This window comes from Entelurus aequoreus, linkage group LG21 (assembly GCF_033978785.1).
Source record: "Entelurus aequoreus isolate RoL-2023_Sb linkage group LG21, RoL_Eaeq_v1.1, whole genome shotgun sequence".
Taxonomy (NCBI): domain Eukaryota; kingdom Metazoa; phylum Chordata; class Actinopteri; order Syngnathiformes; family Syngnathidae; genus Entelurus; species Entelurus aequoreus.
The window spans coordinates 8,671,053-8,691,782 of record NC_084751.1 but is presented as its reverse complement, the minus strand read 5'-3'; the positions used below and the strand labels follow the sequence as shown (position 1 = coordinate 8,691,782).

At 36.1% G+C, this 20,730-nt stretch overlaps 1 protein-coding gene across 1 annotated transcript in view; it reads right to left on the bottom strand.

Annotated features, from left to right (window-relative positions):
* Positions 1 to 17,030, bottom strand: part of slc25a1b (slc25a1 solute carrier family 25 member 1b) — a 31,130-nt gene extending 14,100 nt beyond the window's left edge. Inside the window, exons 1-3 of the mRNA XM_062030747.1 lie at positions 16,682 to 17,030; positions 5,036 to 5,143; positions 4,861 to 4,960 (exon numbers count right to left, since the gene is read on the bottom strand). Coding sequence (XP_061886731.1) covers positions 4,861 to 4,960; positions 5,036 to 5,143; positions 16,682 to 16,793 — 320 coding nt within the window. The 5' untranslated portion in view covers positions 16,794 to 17,030. The remainder of the gene's footprint in view (positions 1 to 4,860; positions 4,961 to 5,035; positions 5,144 to 16,681) is intronic.
* Between the last annotated feature and the right edge of the window lie 3,700 nt (positions 17,031 to 20,730).

Below are 20,730 nucleotides of genomic sequence, written 5' to 3'. Positions count from 1 at the left end.
TACATACATACATACATACATACATACATACATACATACATACATACATACATACATACATACATATATATATATATATATATATATATATATATATATATATATAAATACTTGAATTTCAGTGTTCATTTATTTACACATATACACACACATAACACTCCATCCATCCATCCATTTTCTACCGCGTATTCCCTTCGGGGTCGCTGGAGCCTATCTCAGCTACAATCAGGCGAAAGGCGGGGTACACCCTGGACAAGTCGCCACCTCATCGCAGCACATAACACTCCTCTCTACTCATTGTTGTATTTGAAAGTGCAATGCTTTGCAGCCAGTAGCACAGCCTTTAAAAGGAGCATAGGTATGGGCAGCTGGACGAAGTGGCTGGGGAGAGGGAAGTCTGGGCTTCCCTGCTTAAGCTGCTGCCCCCGCGACCCGACCTCGGATAAGCGGAAGAAGATGGATGGATGGATGGATGGATGGAAAGGATTGAGTTTAGGGTTGAATTGTCCATCCTCGTTCTATTCTCTGTCACTATCTATTTTTGGACATTACTACTTGCCGTAGTTTTGAAGCAATGCATGATGGGAATCAGGGTGTTGTGTGTCAGTGTATTAACGTGCCGGCTGGAATGAACACACGCTGAGCAATAGCTCCGTGCCTGCCTACCTTATGGGTTATAGATAAACCTATGAATAACGGAGACATATATAATAGTCTCCTTCTTGTTGTGTGTGCAGTTGCGCACTGAGCTCCAAAAGCCGTAGATGTTATAACGTGACTGGGCCGGCACGCTGTTTATATGGAGGAAAAGTGGACGTGACGCATACTTGCCAACCCTCCCGTTTTTAGCGGGAGAATCCCGGTATTCAGCGCCTCTCCCGACAACCTCCCGGCAGAGATTTTCTCCCGACAAACTCCCGGTATTCAGCCGGAGCTGGAGGCCACGCTCCCTCCAGCTCAATGCGGACCTTGGCGGACATGACGACGCCGTCGACGAGCAAGATGAAGAAATACGCTTGCAAGTTCCAAAACGAATGGAAACAAGAATTTCAGTTCATCCAGGACAGTTCGAAGGGGAAGGTGTATGTTGCCTGTAAATTTTGTAAAACAGACTTCTCCATTGAACACGGTGGCCGAAATGATATACTCATCATGAACTGAGAAGTTAAACAGGGACAATGCTGCCATCTACTGGATAGCCACCAGAACACTGAAATTCAAGTATTTATTTTATTTATAATGTATAATAAAATAAATAAATATATATATATATATATATATATATATAGCTAGAATTCACTGAAAGTCAAGTATTTCATATATATATATATATATATGAAATACTCGAGTTGGTGAATTCTAGCTGTAAATAACCACGCCCCCCGCCCCCAACCACACACCCCTCCCACCCCCGACCAAGCCCCCCACCCCCTACCCCCCACCTCCCGATATTGGAGGTCTCAAGGTTGGCAAGTATGACGTGACGACAGGCTGTCCTCACTCAGGTCCGGCTGGAAATCGGGAGAAATTCGGGAGAATGGTTGTGCCGGGAGATTTTCGGGAAAGGCACTGTAATTCGGGAGTCTCCCGTAAAATTCAGGAGGGTTGGCAAGTATGCTTTAACATCATAAAAACTATAACAGTAAATCAATTACGTTTTGCAGCACTATAAAATTGGGGAATATTTGACATGGTTGAGGGGTTGGTTATGAATAATAAACTTTAATTAAAGCTGCAAGCAGCGTTGGTCGGGCCCGCATATTTGGCAGGTGCTAGTCCTAAGTGTCCAAAAACTTTTGTCTACTGTTAGTCCTAAGTGTCCCAATACTTTTGTTGACATCAGCGCAGTGGTACAGTGGTTCTATTGAGGCTCGTAAAATCACAGCAGCATTATCAGCGCAGCGGGTTCTTTGAAGGCTCGTAAAATCAAAACCGTAGCACTTATCAAAACTCTTTGAGTATCCGTCAATCAGAAGGGTTCAATCGCTCTCCTGTAGTAGTTTGAAGCCGAAACGACAAACGCGCTCAGAGGAGATAATGTTTGATGTTTGGTGACTGGTTTTAACAAAAATTTAGTTTTGAAGGAGGGATTGCAAACTTCCTGTTGATTTTTGCTGAAGGGTGTCAATCTATGAAATGTAGGTCTAAGTGAGACCTACATAGAGGTTTTTGTTTCATGTCTCTAAAACGTTCCTACCGGAAGTTACAAGCGGTTTTGTCTGTGTTTTCCTCTAAAGAGCAGTTTTGTCTCTGTTTTATTCAAAAATTGCGCTAGAGCGCAAATTTTAGTTTTGGGGTTCGTTTTTTTTTTATTAGATCGCAATTTCCACCAGTCCTGATGTGTGTGAAAAGTTTGGTGAGTTTTGAAGTATTTTAAGGGGGTCAAATTACAGCTCAAAGAGGCAAAAATTAGTACATTTTTGTCTTGAAGAGGAAATTGCCAACTTCCTGTTGGTTTTTGCCCGAGGATTTTAAATTATGAAATGTAGGTCTACGTCAGACCTAGATAGAGGTTTTTGTTTCATGTCTCTACGACCTTCCTAGTGGGAGTTACAGGCAGTTTTTGTTTTTTCCTAGGGGGCGCTAGAGCGCAATTTTGAGTTTTGGGGTTTGGTTTTTTTACTAGATGGCAATTTTCGCAGGTCCTGATGTGTGTGTCAAATTTGGTGAGTTTTGAAGCATGTTAAGTGGGTCAAATTGCAGCTCAAAGAGGCGGCCGGTATAATAATAATAAAACCTTACAATTTCAATAGAGTCCTTTGCGGACCCTAATAACATAAAAACTACAATAGTTGAACAATTTCGTTTTGCAGCACAAACGTATGGGACAAGTTTGGGGGGGTTTGACAAGGTTGGAGGGCTGGTTATGAATAATAACACTTCGATAACATTAAAAAATATAATGGTTAATAACTAGGGATGTCCGATAATATGTCCGATAAATGCGTTAAAATGTAATATCGGAAATTATCGGTATCAGTTTTTTATTATCTGTATCGGGATTTTTTGATTTTTTTAATTGATTTTTTTTATTAAATCAACATAAAAAACACAAGATACACTTACAATTTGTGCACCAACCCAAAAAACCTCCCTCCCCCCATTTCTTTCTGTTATCAATATTCTGGTTCCTACATTATATATCAATATATATCAATACAGTCTGCAAGGGATACAGTCCGTAAGCACACATGATTGTGCGTGCTGCTGCTCCACTAATAGTACTAACCTTTAACAGTTAATTTTACTTATTTTCATTCATTACTAGTTTCTATGTAACTGTTTTTATATTGTTTTACTTTCTTTTGTATTCAAGAAAATGTTTTTAATTTAGTTATCTTATTTTATTATTATTTTTAAAAAAAGTACCTTATCTTCACCATACATGGTTGTCCAAATTAGGCATAATAATGTGTTAATTCCACGACTGCATATATCGGTTGATATCGGTATCGGTTGATATCGGTATCTGTAATTAAAGAGTTGGACAATATCGGAATATCGGATATCGGCAAAAAGCCATTATCGGACATCCCTATTAATAACATAAATAGCTTAATAGACATAAAAAATTGCAGGACAAATGTAGCACGGATGTATGGGACAGGTTTGGGGGGGTTTTGACATAGTTGAGGGGCTGTTATGAATTATAACACTTTAATAATATAAAACTATAATAGTTGGACAATTTTGTTTTGCAGCACAAATGTATGGGACACATTTTGGGGGGGTTTGACATGGTTGAGGGGCTGTTATGAATGATAACACTTTGGGTTTCCCACACAGTCATTTATTTGTGGCGGCCCGCCACGAAAGAATTACGTCCGCCACAAATAAAAAATTTAAAAAAAATTTAAAAAAATAAAATAATAATAAATAATTGTATTTATTTATTTATTTATTTTTTGTCCTCTCCAGCTTCTCAGGCAAATCATATAGTTGATGTAGATGCCCATATCGGCTGTTCAGATTTACTTTACAAAAGAGAAGTGTAGGATACTTCTCTTGTTGCCTTATTTGTATTTGACTTTATTAAATGTATTTATATTAGAAACACAACATGTGTATATAACAAAGGGTGCAAAGTCTGCAGGCAGTAGGAAACACATGGTTAAGTGTAGGGAGTAAAACTGAAGGCAGTCTAAAGTTCAAGATTTTTGGAGCTCTTTGTTCAGTGGATCAGATGTTTGATGAAGCTCTGTGTCTATCTACCACCACTACTGTTTTCTGTTTATTTGTTACTGACTGTGGCAGGACACCTCTGCCTCTGTTTCACTTTATGTTGCTGGTAAATAATATGGTTGTAGTAGTAGGCTAAAGTTAAATTATTTAGTATGCACTAATTAAAGGGGCAGAGCTTTGAGACATTTTAGCTTTTATATTTTATAAGATATATTTTTTGTAAGAACCACAATTAATAAATATATTTCAGTGAATAACTTATTGTTCAAATCTGTATATAAATATGTACATAAAGTGTTGTAATTATATTGTAAAATGGATGGATGGACGTTTAAAACAAAACTGTTATTATTAATTAGTAAGTATACATTTTTTGAGCCTTTTTAGAGAAAATCAAATCATTGTAATAAATTATGCAAATTACTCGATGATGTCATGGTGACCACGCCCATAGCCACGCCCCCACCGCCACAGGTATCTTGGCAGTTTATGGGAAACACTGACACTTTAATAACATAAACGCTATAATAGTTGAACAAAAAAAAAGGTTTACGGCACAAACAAATGGCAATGTTATTTCAATAAGGAGCCAACTTCAAACAAGCAGGCAAAAACTGCAACGAAATGTGATCTTTTTTTCCTGACATGATTTGCTGCCTCGGCTTCATCTGCTAGTACCTGACGGCCGCTTTGGGAATGGAGCCGTAGAGCAGCGAGCTGAGGCCTCGATAAAGACCCCTCACGCCATGGCCGTGGACCGTCTGCTTCACGCAGTCGGCTGCAAAGAGCAGAGGAGGAGCCATGTACAGACGGGAATAGGAAAGAGGCTTCTAGTACAAAAACATCATCTGACCGATGCCTTTGAACTTGGGGGGGTTGGCCTTCTCGTCCAGCTGCAGTTGTGTCTTCACGTACTCGGTGGGGAAGGTGATGCAGATCTCAATGCCGCCCGCGATCCCGCCTGCAACACAACAAACACTTGATAAAACTACACCCGTGTTTATTTTCTACACAGCGGCCACTTCATTAGGTACACGTCCCTCGTCTAATGTGGGCGTGTCCAACGTTGTTGTTTTTTTACTCCCCGTATTGCAAAACAAATAAGGCTGTCCTGATACGATACCCACATTGGAGCCCTGAGGATTGGCCGATACAGATATCAGTGCGATATGACATCAGCAAAAATCATAGTACATACTTTTATATTTAATAGAGTGCAATGTTAAAAAATAAGGCTTGATCAAGTGATAGTAGTCAAACAGAGAAAACACAAGCCTTATGACAGATTTATGATTTTAAAGTAGAGTGTCAATTTTTTTTTGTGTGGTCATGACGCAGTAAGTTGAATGATGCGGACACATTTGTTACTCGATAATACGCTTCTGCCTTGGAGACTTTGTATACACTACCGTTCAAAAGTTTGGGGTCACATTGAAATGTCCTTATTTTGAAGGAAAAGCACTGTACTTTTCAATGAAGATAACTTTAAACTAGTCTTAACTTGAAAGAAATACACTCTATACATTGCTAATGTGGTAAATGACTATTCTAGCTGCAAATGTCTGGTTTTTGGTGCAATATCTACATAGGTGTATAGAGGCCCATTTCCAGCAGCTATCACTCCAGTGTTCTAATGGTACAATGTGTTTGCTCATTGGCTCAGAAGGCTAATTGATGATTAGAAAACCCTCGTGCAATCATGTTCACACATCTGAAAACAATTTAGCTTGTTACAGAAGCTACAAAACTGACCTTCCTTTGAGCAGATTGAGTTTCTGGAGCATCACATTTGTGGGGTCAATTAAACGCTCAAAATGGCCAGAAAAAGAGAACTTTCATCTGAAACTCGACAGTCTATTCGTGTTCTTAGAAATGAAGGCTATTCCACTAAATTGTTTGGGTGACCCCAAACTTTTGAACGGTAGTGTATTTCAGTAATATGCAACCATCATTATTTGATACTTGTTTATATTGACACATGTGCTGTTTTTGACTGCAATATTGTTTTATGCACCCCCTCGTAAGAAGTAAAAAAATTTGCGTCCCCCCCACAGCGAGTAAATTTGTCGATCAAATTGTTATAAGTACACCTCTGCATTAAATTTATCCTTATTAACATTCAAGAAAACAAAAAAGAGGATTATAGATCAACTAACAATAACTTTATTAACATTTTTTTTGTAGTTTGTAACAGAAAATATTTAAAATGCAAAATAAAAGATAAATCCTTATTTAAACTATAAAATTTTTTTAGTAGCGACCATTTGACACTGAAAAATACAATTAAATAAACTCAATAAACAATAATAAAATCAACATCAACCCAGGAGCACAATATATAAAACACGTTAACCTACAAAACAAAACTTTTTTTTTTTAAAATCCAAAAGAGGAAGTCTGGATTAAATACAATTAAAGAGCATGTTTTGTAGCGCACAGCTGTTGAAAGTGGGGTCTGAAGCATGATACTGATAAACCACTATTTGAGAAGGACTGAATCAAGGACATATGTCTAGCTAGTGTGCTATTCTGTGCTTAGCTGTCGTGTAGCTGCAAGTTCTTAGTAGCCTATGGTACAGCCTAGCATGTTTACATTTTTTAAACAATTTGCAACCTTTTTTGTGCTTATTGATATCATGGAGTGTTTTATTTTTTGCTGATATCAACACAGTAAAAAGTCCAATGAATTGTTTCTTAATTATATTAATTTCCTTTGTTGCCTGTAACACCAAGCGAAGATGCTAGCTTAGCATATAGCGACCGATATTGCCTTTAGGATCTTACATGTACAAACCAAAAGTTTGAACACGTCTGATCTAATGACATCATCAACACGAGAGAGGGTTCAAGTATCAGAAAGAGCTCCAACGGTGGTAGCGAGCTACAATAGCGTCATCACTCAGTGCAGCTGTACCTAATGATGTGGCCAGTGAGCATGAAAAGTAGCATGAACGCATTAAAATTACGATTCAATATTAGGGATGTCCGATAATGGCTTTTTGCCGATATCCGATATTCCGATATTGTCCAACTCTTTAATTACCGATACCGATATCAACCGATACCGATATATACAGTCGTGGAATTAACACATTATTATGCCTAATTTGGACAACCAGGTATGGTGAAGATAAGGTCCTTTAAAAATTTTTAAAAAATAAGATAAATAAATTAAAAACATTTTCTTGAATACAAAAGAAAGTAAAACAATATAAAAACAGTTACATAGAAACTAGTAATTAATGAAAATGAGTAAAATTAACTGTTAAAGGTTAGTACTATTAGTGGAGCAGCAGCACGCACAATCATGTGTGCTTACGGACTGTATCCCTTGCAGACTGTATTGATATATGTTGATATATAATGTAGGAACCAGAATATTAATAACAGAAAGAAACAACCCTTTTGTGTGAATGAGTGTAAATGGGGGAGGGAATTTTTTTGGGTTGGTGCACTAATTGTAAGTGTATCTTGTGTTTTTTATGTTGATTTAATTTAAAAAAACAAAAACAAAAAAAAACGATACCGATAATAAAAAAAACGATACCGATAATTTCCGATATTACATTTTAAAGCATTTATCGGCCGATAATATCGGCAGGCCGATATTATCGGACATCTCTATTCAATATGTATCAAAGAAAGCGGAGGTGTTTGTTGGAGTACAAAACCCAAAAGCAGTGAAGTTGTCACGTTATGTAAATGGTAAATAAAAAGAGAATACAATGATTTGCAAATCCTTTTCAACTTATATTCAATTTAACAGACTGCAAAGACGAAGTGAAGTGAATTATATTTATAGAGCGCTTTTTCTCTAGTGACTCAAAGCGCTTTACATAGTGAAACCCAATATCTAAGTTACATTTAAAGCAGCGTGGGTGGCACTGGGAGCAGGTGGGTAAAGTGTCTTGCCCAAGGACACAACGGCAGTGACTAGGATGGCGGAAGCGGGGATCGAACCTGGAACCCTCAAGTTGCTGGCACGGCCGCTCTACCAACCGAGCTATACCGCCCCCAAGATAGACCAACAAGACAAGATACTTAACGTTCCAACTGGAAAACGTTGTTATTTTATGCAAATATTCGCTCATTTGGAATTTGATGCCTGCAACATGTTTCAAAAAAGCTGGCACAAGTAGCAAAAAAGACTGAGAAAGTTGAGGAATGCTCATCAAAGACTGATTTGGAACATCCCACAGGTGAACAGGCTAATTGGGAACAGGTGGGTGCCATGATTGGGTATAAAAGCAGCTTCCATGAAATGCTCAGTCGTTCACAAACAAGGACGGGGCGAGGGTCACCACTTTGTCAACAAATGCCTGAGCAAATTGTTGAAGAACAACATTTCTCAACCAGCTATTGCAAGGAATTTAGGGATTTCACCATCTAAGGTCTGTAATATCACCAAAAGGTTCAGAGAATCTGGAGAAATCACTGCACGTAAGCGATGATATTTCGCACCTTGGATCCCTCAGGCGGTACTGCATCAAAAAGCGACATCAGAGTGTAAAGGATATCACCACATGGGCTCAGGAACACTTCAGAAAACCCCTGTCAGTAACTACAGTTGGTCGCTACATCTGTAAGTGTAAGTTAAAACTCTACTGTGCAAAGCCATTTATCAACAACACCCAGAAACGCCGCCAGCTTCGCTGGGCCCGAGCTCATCTAAGATGGATTGATGCAAAGTGGAAAAGTGTTCTGTGGTCTGACGAGTCCACATTTCAAATTGTTTTTGGACCAATGAGAAAAAGAACCATCCGGACTGGTACAGGCGCAAAGTGGAAAGGCAGCATGTGTGATGGTATGGGGGTGTATTAGTGGCCAAGACATGGGTAACTTACACATCTGTGAAGGCACCATTAATGCTGAAAGGTACATACAGGTTTTGGAGCAACATATGTTGCCATCCAAGCAACGTTATCATGGACGCCCCTGCTTATTTCAGCAAGACAATGCCAAGCCACGTGTTACAACAGCGTGGCTTCATAGTAAATGAGTGTGGGTACTAGACTGGCCTGCCTGTAGTCCAGACATTGAAAATGTGTGAAGGCTAAAATATGAGAAGGGAGACTGTTGAACAAGTTAAGCTGTACATCAAGCAAGAATGGGAAAGAATTCCACTTCAAAAATGTGTCTCCTCAGTTCCCAAACCTTTACTGAGTGTTGTTAAAAGGAAAGGCCATGTAACACACTGGTAAAAATGCCCCTCTGACTACTTTTTTGCAATGTGTTTGTCAGGCTTGTCACTGCCAGTTTGGTTATGTTTTAGTTTTTCCTCTTGTGTTTGTTTTATTTCCTGTCGGCGCTCTTATTTTTAAGTTTCCTGCTCGTCTACCTGAGCGCTGTTTCCCCTCGGCTGCGGTTGATTGGCACCTGGCCACACCTGGTGTCAATCAGCCGGCTGCTATTTAGACCTGCCTTGCCCTCCGGTCAGGGCTGGAGTATTGTAAGCTGTATGCTGTGGACTGTTTGCTGCATGCAACACGTAGCTTGATTTCTTCTTTCTTGGCTTCTAGTTCATGATTCCAGTGCTAAGTTTTGGTTCTTTAGCTTCTCGCGCGAACGGCACGCTTTCCTTTTGTTTGGTTCCTTTTTTTTGTAATGTGTAGGATTTATGACAATAAATCATACTCCTTCCTTCACGCTTTGTCCGGAGTTGTCCGTTCTGCATCCCGGGTGAACGACCCCACAGGGAGCTGCGACCCCCCACGTGACAATGTTGCTGCCATTAAGTTCATGATTATTTGCAAAAAAAAAAAGAAGTTTCTCAGTGTGAACATGAAATACCGTATTTCCTTGAATTGCCACCGGGAATATAGTATTTGCCTGCCTAGAATTACAGCCGGGTCAAACACGTTTCGCAAAATAATTAGCGCATGTTTGGCACTTCCGCCGGGTCAAATATGAGTCATTAAATGACTCCCGCCTCCTGGTGATAGAGGGCGCTAGTGATCCTTCTTGCGACTACCAGTACTGCAGAAGACCGGTGCTGCAGAAGAAGACAACAAGCAGCATGCGTGAGCCGCGATCGTTTGCTTGCACTTTTACCATGGAGGATTACATATCTAAAATAAAACAGTTTTCTAAACTGGACTTTCAATCAAAGCAGGAGGTAATAATTAAAGGAATATCTCCCGAGACTTTTAAAACTGAAGAAAGATAAGGAAGACTGCCTTTGATCAGAAGCAGCTGCACATGGACATCATTTATAACTTAAAGGTAAGACCATAATAACGTTTTTTTTAATTAAATGTGCTATTCATGATAACATAAGCGCCGGAGTGAGAAGAGGTTTTAAAATAATTAGCGCATGCTTGCCCATCCCGCATGTTTTTGGTAAGCGCAGGAGTGAGACGAGGTTTTAAATTAATTAGCGCCCCTGCGGCTATTCAAGGAAATACGGTATCTTGTCTTTGCAGTCTATTCAATTGAGTATAAGTTGAAAAGGATTTGCAAATCATTGTATTCTCTTTTTATTTACCATTTACACAACGTGACAACTTCACTGCTTTTGTAATTGTGCACAAGTCAACGTTGACCCGACCCAATACCACCTTAAATCCCTCCCCTGCTGTTCAGCTGAGAACAAGCATCCTTGCAGCTGATTGGTTCAGCTGATGGCAGCATGGTGGCCTGAAGACACGCCCCCTGGCCCCATTGGAGGGTGGGGCCTCTCAGAGTGAACATGTTTAAAAGTTCAGCTTCAAAGGCCAACCAGGACATGTTGCTGAGTGCGTGGCGTAATGAGTCATGTGCATTGATTGTGTGTCCATGCTGAGGCGCTCACACTTGTCGGTGACGGTCGCTCATGCAAAAAAAGCTCAAGATGCACGAGAGAGGACACACCTGAGGCTCGGTGACAAGTCACCTGCATCCTGGTCCACACCTCACACGGCTGAGGAGACACACACAAGCACTTTACCACGTCCAACAGCCGCGACAACGCTTCTGTTTATTATTAAACACAAGTTGCAACACCAATGCTTCCACTGACAATCATGTGTGTGCGTGAGTGTGTTCTTGTATTTCTGCCCTTCTTGAGACACCAAGAAGGAAAAGTACCTTCCATATGAGGAGGTGTGAATAAGTGATGACATAAATCATGGTCCCAATAACATTGCATCTAATAGACAATGTCTCATTTGTGGTGACATCTTTTAACATGAAGGTGGTCCCAAAAAGGATGGGATTTTTCAAATTGACTTCGTGACGGTTTTAAAAAGGCCAACATATGAAATAACAAGTGTGTGCAAGAAATTGAAATACGCCCTCTTTGGCCAAAATTAACACACAAAAAAATCAAATAAATATATATATAGAGACATACTGTAATAACTTGAAGTAAATAATGAAGATTAAAAACCAATAACAAACAAAACATTTAAAAAATAAAAATTAACTAAAAGCAGTCTTTTTTTTATATTTGCATAGTATATATATATATATATATATATATATATATATATATATATTATTAATTTTGTAAATACAAATCTTTATATATCTAGAAAGGGTGGTCCTAATGAGGGAGGCATTTTTCTCAGGTCTCAAGAAGGTGTCAAATACAAGAATGTGTGTGTGTTCTTGCATTTCTACTCTTCTTGAGACATGAAGAAGGAAAAGTATCTTCCATATGAGGAGGTGCGAACAAGTGACGACATAAATCATGGTCCCGATAACGTTGCATCTAATAGACAATGTCGCTGGTGACATCTATCAACATGAGGGTGGTCCCAAAAAGGAAGGGGTTTTTCAAATTGACTTTGTGACGGTGTTAAAAAGGTCAACATATGAAATAACAAGTGTGTGCAAGAAATTGAAATACGCCCTCTTTGGCCAAAATTAACACACACAAAAATCAAATAAATATATATATATAGAGACATACTGTCATAACTTGAAGTAAATAATGAAGATTAAAAACCAATTACAAACAAAACATTTAAAAAATAAAAATTAACTAAAAGCAGTCTTTTTTTATATTTGCATAGTATATATATATATATATATATATATATATATATATATATATATATATATATATATATATATATATATATATATATATATATATATATAATTAATTTTGTAAATACTAATATTTATATATCTAGAAAGGGTGGTCCTAATGAGGGAGGCATTTTTCTCAGGTCTCAAGAAGGTGTCAAATACAAGAATGTGTGTGTGTGTTCTTGTATTTCTGCTCTTCTTGAGACACCAAGAAGGAAAAGTATCTTCCATATGAGGAGGTGCGAACAAGTGACGACATAAATCATAGTCCCAATAACATTGCATCTAATAGACAATGTCACTGGTGACATCTATCAACATGAGGGTGGTCCCAAAAAGGAGGGATTTTTCAAATTGACTTTGTGACGGTGTTAAAAAGGTCAACATATGAAATAACAAGTGTGTGCAAGAAATTGAAATACGCCCTCTTTGGCCAAAATTAACACACAAAAAAATCAAATAAATATATATATATACAGAGACATACTGTAATAACTTGAAGTAAATAATGAAGATTAAAAACCAATTACAAACAAAACATTTAAAAAATAAAAATTAACTAAAAGCAGTCTTTTTTTTATATTTGCATAGTATATATATATATATATATATATATATATATATATATATATATATATATATATATATATATATATATATATATATATATATATATATATATATATATATATATATATATATATATATATATAGTATATATTATTAATATTGTAAATACAAATCTTTATATATCTAGAAAGGGTGGTCCTAATGAGGTAGGCATGTTTTGCAGGTCTCAAGAAGGTTACAAATACAGGAATGTGTGTGTAGGGGCCTCTATGCAGACAGTGCAAAGGCCATAGAATTGTGTACGGTCCGTGCACGTGTGTGACGTCACAATTGCGTGGTAGTAATGATTGATCCAAGTGTGCTAAAGTTGACACATGTAAGAAGAAGAGCCCTCCCAAAGCTGTCAAAGTCATAAATATATGATGTGACTCAATAAAAACAACCTACATATTTAATGTGTGCTGACAGTGGAGACGTGACATTTGCCAACAAATTGAGTCTTTTGAACTACCTTTTTAAACGTGAACTATAAGAATCGATTCTCGGTTGCGAGACGTATTTTTTTTTGCACGACAATTGTCCACTCTGCACGTACGGCTGGCAACCGGACTAGAAAATGAGTCAGAGTTAAAGGAAACTTTGCAGCGTTCGGAATAACTTTTATTTTGTAGAAAATATATATATTTTTACGCATACAAATATAGAAATATATGTAGCTAAGGTTGCTGTGGTTTATCCTTTATACAGTGCTCAATACCGGGGTAGAGCGGAATATTCGTTAGGTCAGGAAAAAACACGGAGGCTATTTCATCAAAAATCCCCTGAAGAGCAGAGAAACCTGCGAAACAGGCTTGTAGGGATGAAATAGCCTCCGTGTTTTCTCATGACCTAACGAATAGAAATATATGTATATATTTTAAATCATTATTTTAATACAAATACAATTAAAATAAACAAAATAAAAACAAATAAATACAATTAAAAAAATATGTATTTTTATTTTTATTCACTTTTCGGGGTAATTATTCTAATGGATAGGACAATTTTGTACTCACATTTTTATTATGTAATAGTTTTATTTATACTTGTTACATCCACTAATGCATGTTCCTACTAGGGTTGACCCGAAACCAATATTTTGGTACCGATACTTTGATACTTTTCTAAATAAAAGGGACCACAAAAAATGCCATTATCGGCTTTATTTTAACAAAAAAATCTCAGAGTACATGAAACATATGTTTATTATTGTAATTTAGTCCTTAAATAAAATAGTGAACATACTAGACAACTTGTCTTTTAGTAGTACGTAAACAAACAAAGACTCCTAATTAGTCTGCTGACGTATGCAGTAACATATTGTGTCATTTATACACCTATTATTTTGTACTCATTATGAGGGACAAACTGTAAAAATTGATTATTAATCCACTTGTTCATTTACTGTTAATATCTGCATTATTTCTGTTTCAACATGTTCTATCTACACTTCTGTTAAAATGTAATAATCACTTATTCTTCTGTTCTTTGATAATTTACATTAGTTTTGGATGATACCACACATTTGTGTATCGAGCCGATACCAAGTAGTTACAGGATCATACATTGGTCATATTCAAAGTCCTCATGTGTCCAGGGACGTATTTCCTGACTTTATAAACATAATATGAATTTTTTTTAAAAGGAAAAAAGATTTTGTGACGATAAAAAAATATCGATGTAATCATAGTAGTATCAACTAGATACGCTCTTGTACTTGGTATCATTACAGTGGATGTCAGGTGTAGATCCACCCATGGCATTTGTTTACATTGTGACGCCGGTGAGCTATTGTATCCTCCTACGGTGTGTAGTGAAGCATGTTTAGCTATTCCTCGTCCTCCAGTGATAATGATACTTGTAATAAACTTACTTTATTTGTCGCCATGGAGGCCAGGATTTGTGATTTAGAAGTAGCTAAACCACTGTCGACTGCAGATAGACATTAGCTGCTAGCTAGCTAGCCATGTCTTAAAGCAGCTCTTCCTGAGGGTGTTTCAGTGTTATAACTTCACCTTTATCTTTACTTTTTACACCAAAATGCGTCCAATCTCCCTTGTCTGTCTACACACTGTGTCTGCTTGTAAGTACTCTGTGACTGTGCGCTGCCGGACATGCTCCTCTGCTCGTAAAACCAGCAACGTCATGCCCGGGAACCGGTACTTTTCAAACAGAGTATAGTACGGTTTTTGATTCATTAGTACCGCGATACTATACTCGTACTGGTATACCGTACAACCCTAGTTCTTGCTTATCTGTGTATTTGTTTTCCTATATTGTTAAAGGCCTACTGAAAGCCACTACTAGCGACCACGCAGTCTGATAGTTTATATATCAATGATGAAATCTTAACATTGCAACACATGCCAATACGGCCGGGTTAACTTATAAAGTGACATTTTAAATTTCCCGCTAAACTTCCGGTTGAAAACGCCTTTGGAGGATGACGTATGCGCGTGACGTCGCGAGGTCCACGGAAAGTGTTTGGACACAATACACAGAGCTCTGTTTTCTTCGACGAAATTCCACAGTATTCTGGACATCCGTGTTGGTGAATCTTTTGCAATTTGTTTAATGAACAATGGAGGCTGCAAAGAAGAACGTTGTAGGTGGGATCGGTGTATTAGCGGCTGGCTGCAGCAACACAACAAGGACTACTTACCCTGATAGCAGACGCCTAGCCGATGCTAGCCACCAAACCCACGGATGAAGTCCTTCGTCGCGCCGTCGATCGCTGGAACGCAGGTGAGCACGGGTGTTGATGAGCAGATGAGGGCTGGCTGGCGTAGGTGGAGCGCTAATGTTTTTATCATAGCTCTGTGAGGTCCGGTTGCTAAGTTAGCCTTAGCGTCGTTAGCAACAGCATTGTTAAGCTTTACCAGGCTGAGAATTATTAACCGTGTAGTTACATGTACATGGTTTAATAGTATTGTTGATCTTATGTCTATCCTTCCAGTCAGGGATTTATGTATTTTGTTTCTATCTGCATTTGAGAACGATGCTATCACGTTAGCTCAGTAGCTAAGTGTGTCACCGATGTATTGTCGTGGAGATAAAAGTCACTGTGAATGTCCATTTCGCGTGCTCGACTCTCATTTTCAAGAGGATATAGTATCCGAGGTGGTTTAAAATACAATCTCTCTCGCTCCATTGTAAACACAGGAAAATTGTGAGGAATATTACCTCCTGTGACGTCACGCTACTTCCGGTACAGGCAAGGCTTTTTTTTTATCAGCGAGCAAAAGTTGCGAACTTTATCGTCGATTTTCTCTACTAAATCCTTTCAGCAAAAATATGGCAATATCGCGAAATGATCAAGTATGACACATAGAATGGATCTGATATTCCCGTTTGAATAAAAAAAATCATTACAGTAGGCCTTTAAAACGCTGCACATTTTTAAGTGAGGGAAAATGAAAAAATACGGCACCGCATTATAGAATGTTTACAAAGAAAACACCTACAGAGTAATATTTGTGTAAATTATATGAATTCTAGTGAAGAGTAAAAATAAATGTAACTGTAATAAAAGAGCCATAAAGCTGTCGGGTGTGTCTCTTTCGCAAAGAAGCAACAAAATAATGTGAAGAATGTAAAACGTGTCTTCTTCGTGGCTTCTGCTTGGTGTATCTCATTGTCAGCCACCGCCATCTAGCGGCCTGGACGAGAACAACAGTTGTTTTCATGTGTAACTGCATGTTTGAATGTCGCTGTTTAACATCAATTGCTTCGATCACATCCACGCGAGACGACAACTATTTGAAGACTTTATCTACTTCAAAGGGATGTTGCGTCTCATTTGTGTTTGCAACTTTGATGATTAAGAGTGAAGTCTACTCTAAGTGGGTTGAGGAGCATGAAAGTGAAGCCTCCTTACCCGCCAGGATGGCCTTGCCGGGGTGCGTCAGTTTGGCTTTGCCCGCGGGGGCGGCTGCGGCCAGGCTGTGGCTCCTGTGGAACGGGTTGACGAAGCTCGAGTGTCCGGACATGACTGCGTTGCCCCCGGCCTCGCTGCTGTGCTCAGGAAGGAGGAGTTGAGTGAAGCTTCATGCGCTCCTGCAGCTTTTGTGCAGCAGTCGAGGTCCAAACTGTGACGTTCGGTCCTGACCATTGGACTTGGGGACTCGGGTCGCTCTTGTTGTGGACTTTTGACAGGGAAAAGTTGGCTCGCTTTGCCACTGAGGGCTGATAACGTCGTGTCAGGCTTCTCGTGGGGCGTGGCCTGTCAGGCGCCCACCCCAGCATCCCCCTCCCCTTTTAACATGGTGCAAATATTAAAGGTGGACCAAAGTATTGCTCCTAAATTGGTGAACATCATTTATAATAGTAAGTTGTGCAGGGTAAAATGGGACAAAATAAAAAAATAAAAAAATCTTCACATACTTGAATGTTATTATCTAATTTATCTAATGCAATTATGAAATGTATTGTTTTGAATATTTTAATTCCCATTTTTAAACGTTTAATTAAAAAATATTTTATTATTTAATGGATTAGTTCACGGTTTAATTCATAATTTCATGATTTATTTAAATATTTAATGAGCCTGTGTTGGTATTAAATTGGTTTCTAATAATAAATTGTATAGGGTAGAGTGGGACAAAATAAAATAAATAAATACATCTTAAAATGATTTGTAATTGGAGTTAGATACATGAATAATTTAAACAATAATTTATCTAATGCAAAACTATATTTAATTAATTATTTTATTGTTTTAAATATTTAATTTGTTAAAGATTAAAGTACCAATGATTGTCACACACACACTAGATATGGTGAAATTTGTCCTCTGCATTTGGGTTATTTCATAATTTAATTAAAATTGATTGCATGATTTAATTAATTAGTTGACAACTTGATTAATTATTTTATGATGTATTTCATCATTTCATCAGCCTGTGTTGGTATTAAATTGGTCAACATTTATAATAGTAAATTGTGTAGGGTAAAGTGGGTCAAAATAATTTTAATAAATAAATCTTCAAATTATTTATAATTGGAGTTAGATACATAAATAATTTAAACAATAATTTAGCTAATGCAAAACTATATTTAATTAATTATTTTATTGTTTTAAATATTTAATTTGTTATTTCATAATTTAATTAAAATTGATCACATGATTTAATTAATTAGTTGACAACTTGATTAAGTATTTTATGATTTATTTCATTATTTCATGAACCAGTGTTGGTATTAAATTGGTCAACATTTCTAATAATAAATTGTATAGGGTAGAGTGGGACAAAATAAAATAAATAAATACAAAGGTGACCAAAGTGGTGGACCAAAGTATTGCTCCTAAATTGGTGAACATCATTTACAAAAGTAAGTTGTGCAGGGTAAAATGGGACAAAATAAACAAATAAATAAATCTTCACATACTTGAATGTTAATTGGCATTAGATACAAACGTCATTAATTTATCTAATGTAATTATGAAATGTATTGTTTTGAATATTTTAATTCACATTTTTAAACGTTTAATTAAAAAATATTTAATTATTTCATTAATTAGTTCACGGTTTAAATCATAATTTCATGATTTATTTAAATATTTCATGAGCCTGTGTTGGTATTAAATTGGTCAACATTTCTAATAATAAATTGTATAGGGTAGAGTGGGACAAAATAAAATAAATAAATACATTTAAAATTATTTGTAATTGGAGTTAGGTACATGAATAATTTAAACAATAATTTATCTAATGCAAAACTATATTTAATTAATTATTTTATTGTTTTAAATATTTAATTTGTTGTTTCATAATTCAATTAAAATTGATTACATGATTTAATTAATTAGTTGACAACTTCATTAATTATTTTATGATTTATTTCATTATTTCATGAGCCTGTGTTGGTATTAAATTGGTCAACATTTCTAATAATAAATTGTATAGGGTAGAGTGGGACAAAATAAAATAAATAAATACATCTTAAAATGATTCAAAAAGGAGATTGCGCTTCTCAATGTGATTCAAGATGGAGTGCCAAACCCAAAAAAAAAAGTAATCCAGTAAATGTTTCAAAAATGTTTGAAAAGGTAGCACATCCCAAAGTTAAGACTAGTAGGACAAAATACTCACATTTCACTTGATTTATTGCTCACATCAAAAAAGAGGAACGCTTACGCGTTTCGGCACGTGGCCTTCGTCAGAGCGTTTTTATCTTAAAATGATTTTTAATTGGAGTTAGATACATGAATAATTTAAACAATAATTTATCTAATGCAAAACTATATTTAATTAATTATTTTAGTGTTTTAAATATTTAATTTGTTATTTAATAATTTAATTAAAATTGATAACATAATTTAATTAATTAGTTGACAACTTGATTAAGTATTTTATGATTTATTTCATTATTTCATGAACCAGTGTTGGTATTAAATTGGTCAACATTTATAATAGTAAATTGTGTAGGGTAAAGTGGGACAAAATAAATTAAATAAATAAATCTTCAAATTATTTATAATTGGAGTAACATACATAAATAATTTAAATAATAATTTAGCTAACGCAAAACTATATTTAATTAATTATTTTATTGTTTTAAATATTTAAATTGTTATTTCATCATTTAATTAAGATTGATTACATGATTTAATTAATTAGTTGACAACTTCATTAATTATTTTATGATTTATTTCCTTATTTCATGAACCAGTGTTGGTATTAAATTGGTCAACATTTATAATAGTAAATTGTGTAGGGTAAAAGGGGACCAAATAAATAAATCTTCACATAGTTACGTGAATGTTAATTGGAATTAGATACAAACGTCATTAATGTATCTAATGTAAAAGTACATGTAATTATTTAATTTATTGTTTTAAATATTTTAATTCCCATTCAAACGTTTAATTTAAAAATATGTTATCCATCCATCCATCTTCTTCCGCTTATCCGAGGTTGGGTCACGGGGGCAGCAGCCTAAGCAGGGAAGCCCAGACTTTCCTCTCCCTAGCCACTTCGTCCAGCTTTTTTCGGGGGATCCCGAGGCGTTCCCAGTTATGATTTAATTAATTAGTTCACGATTTAATGAGTAATTTCAAGATTTATTTAAATATTTCACGAGCCTGTGTTGGTATTAAATTAGTCAACATTCATAATAGTAAATTGTAGAGGGTAAAATGGGACAAAATAAAATAAATCAATCAATCTTCAAATTATTTATAATTGGAGTTAGATACATTAATCATTTAAAACAATAATTTAGCTAATACAGAACTACATTTAATTAATTATTTTATTGTTTTAAATATTTAAATTGTTATTTATTGATTTGATTAATTTGTTCACACCTTAATTATTTTATGATTTATTTCATTACAGAAAATCCAGAGCGCAGGATCGACCCCAGGACCTTCATATTGTGAGGGAGACGCACTAACCCCTCTTCCACCGTGCTGCCCAAGTTGGAATTTGACTTAGAATACATAAAACAAAAGTTATGAATGAATTATAATCGGAATTAAATACATACAAGTGTTATTGAATGTGTCATGTCATGTATTTAACGTAAACATGTTTTTAATAATTTAAAATAAATATTTAATTATTACAATTATTGAATTCCCTATTTTATTTTTTTTATTTTTTTATTTCTTCGGTCAGTGGTCAACAAAATAAACAAACAGTTTTACATAAACAAACAGTTGTACATTCATAAATTGAAAACGTTGCAGACCGAAAGGGTTTAGGCTGAAGTTGAACACTTATTGCGCCTAACCCTATAAACAATGTCAAATACAAGATGAGCTTCCAAAAAATACAACATTTCCTTTGCACAACATATTATAAATACACCTTGTACACAACATAAACACTGTTCAATTATATACACAGTAAAGACATGTGAAATACCCTTGTACACATGTTATTTAAACCTTTGTACCAATTATATACTATATACAAACAA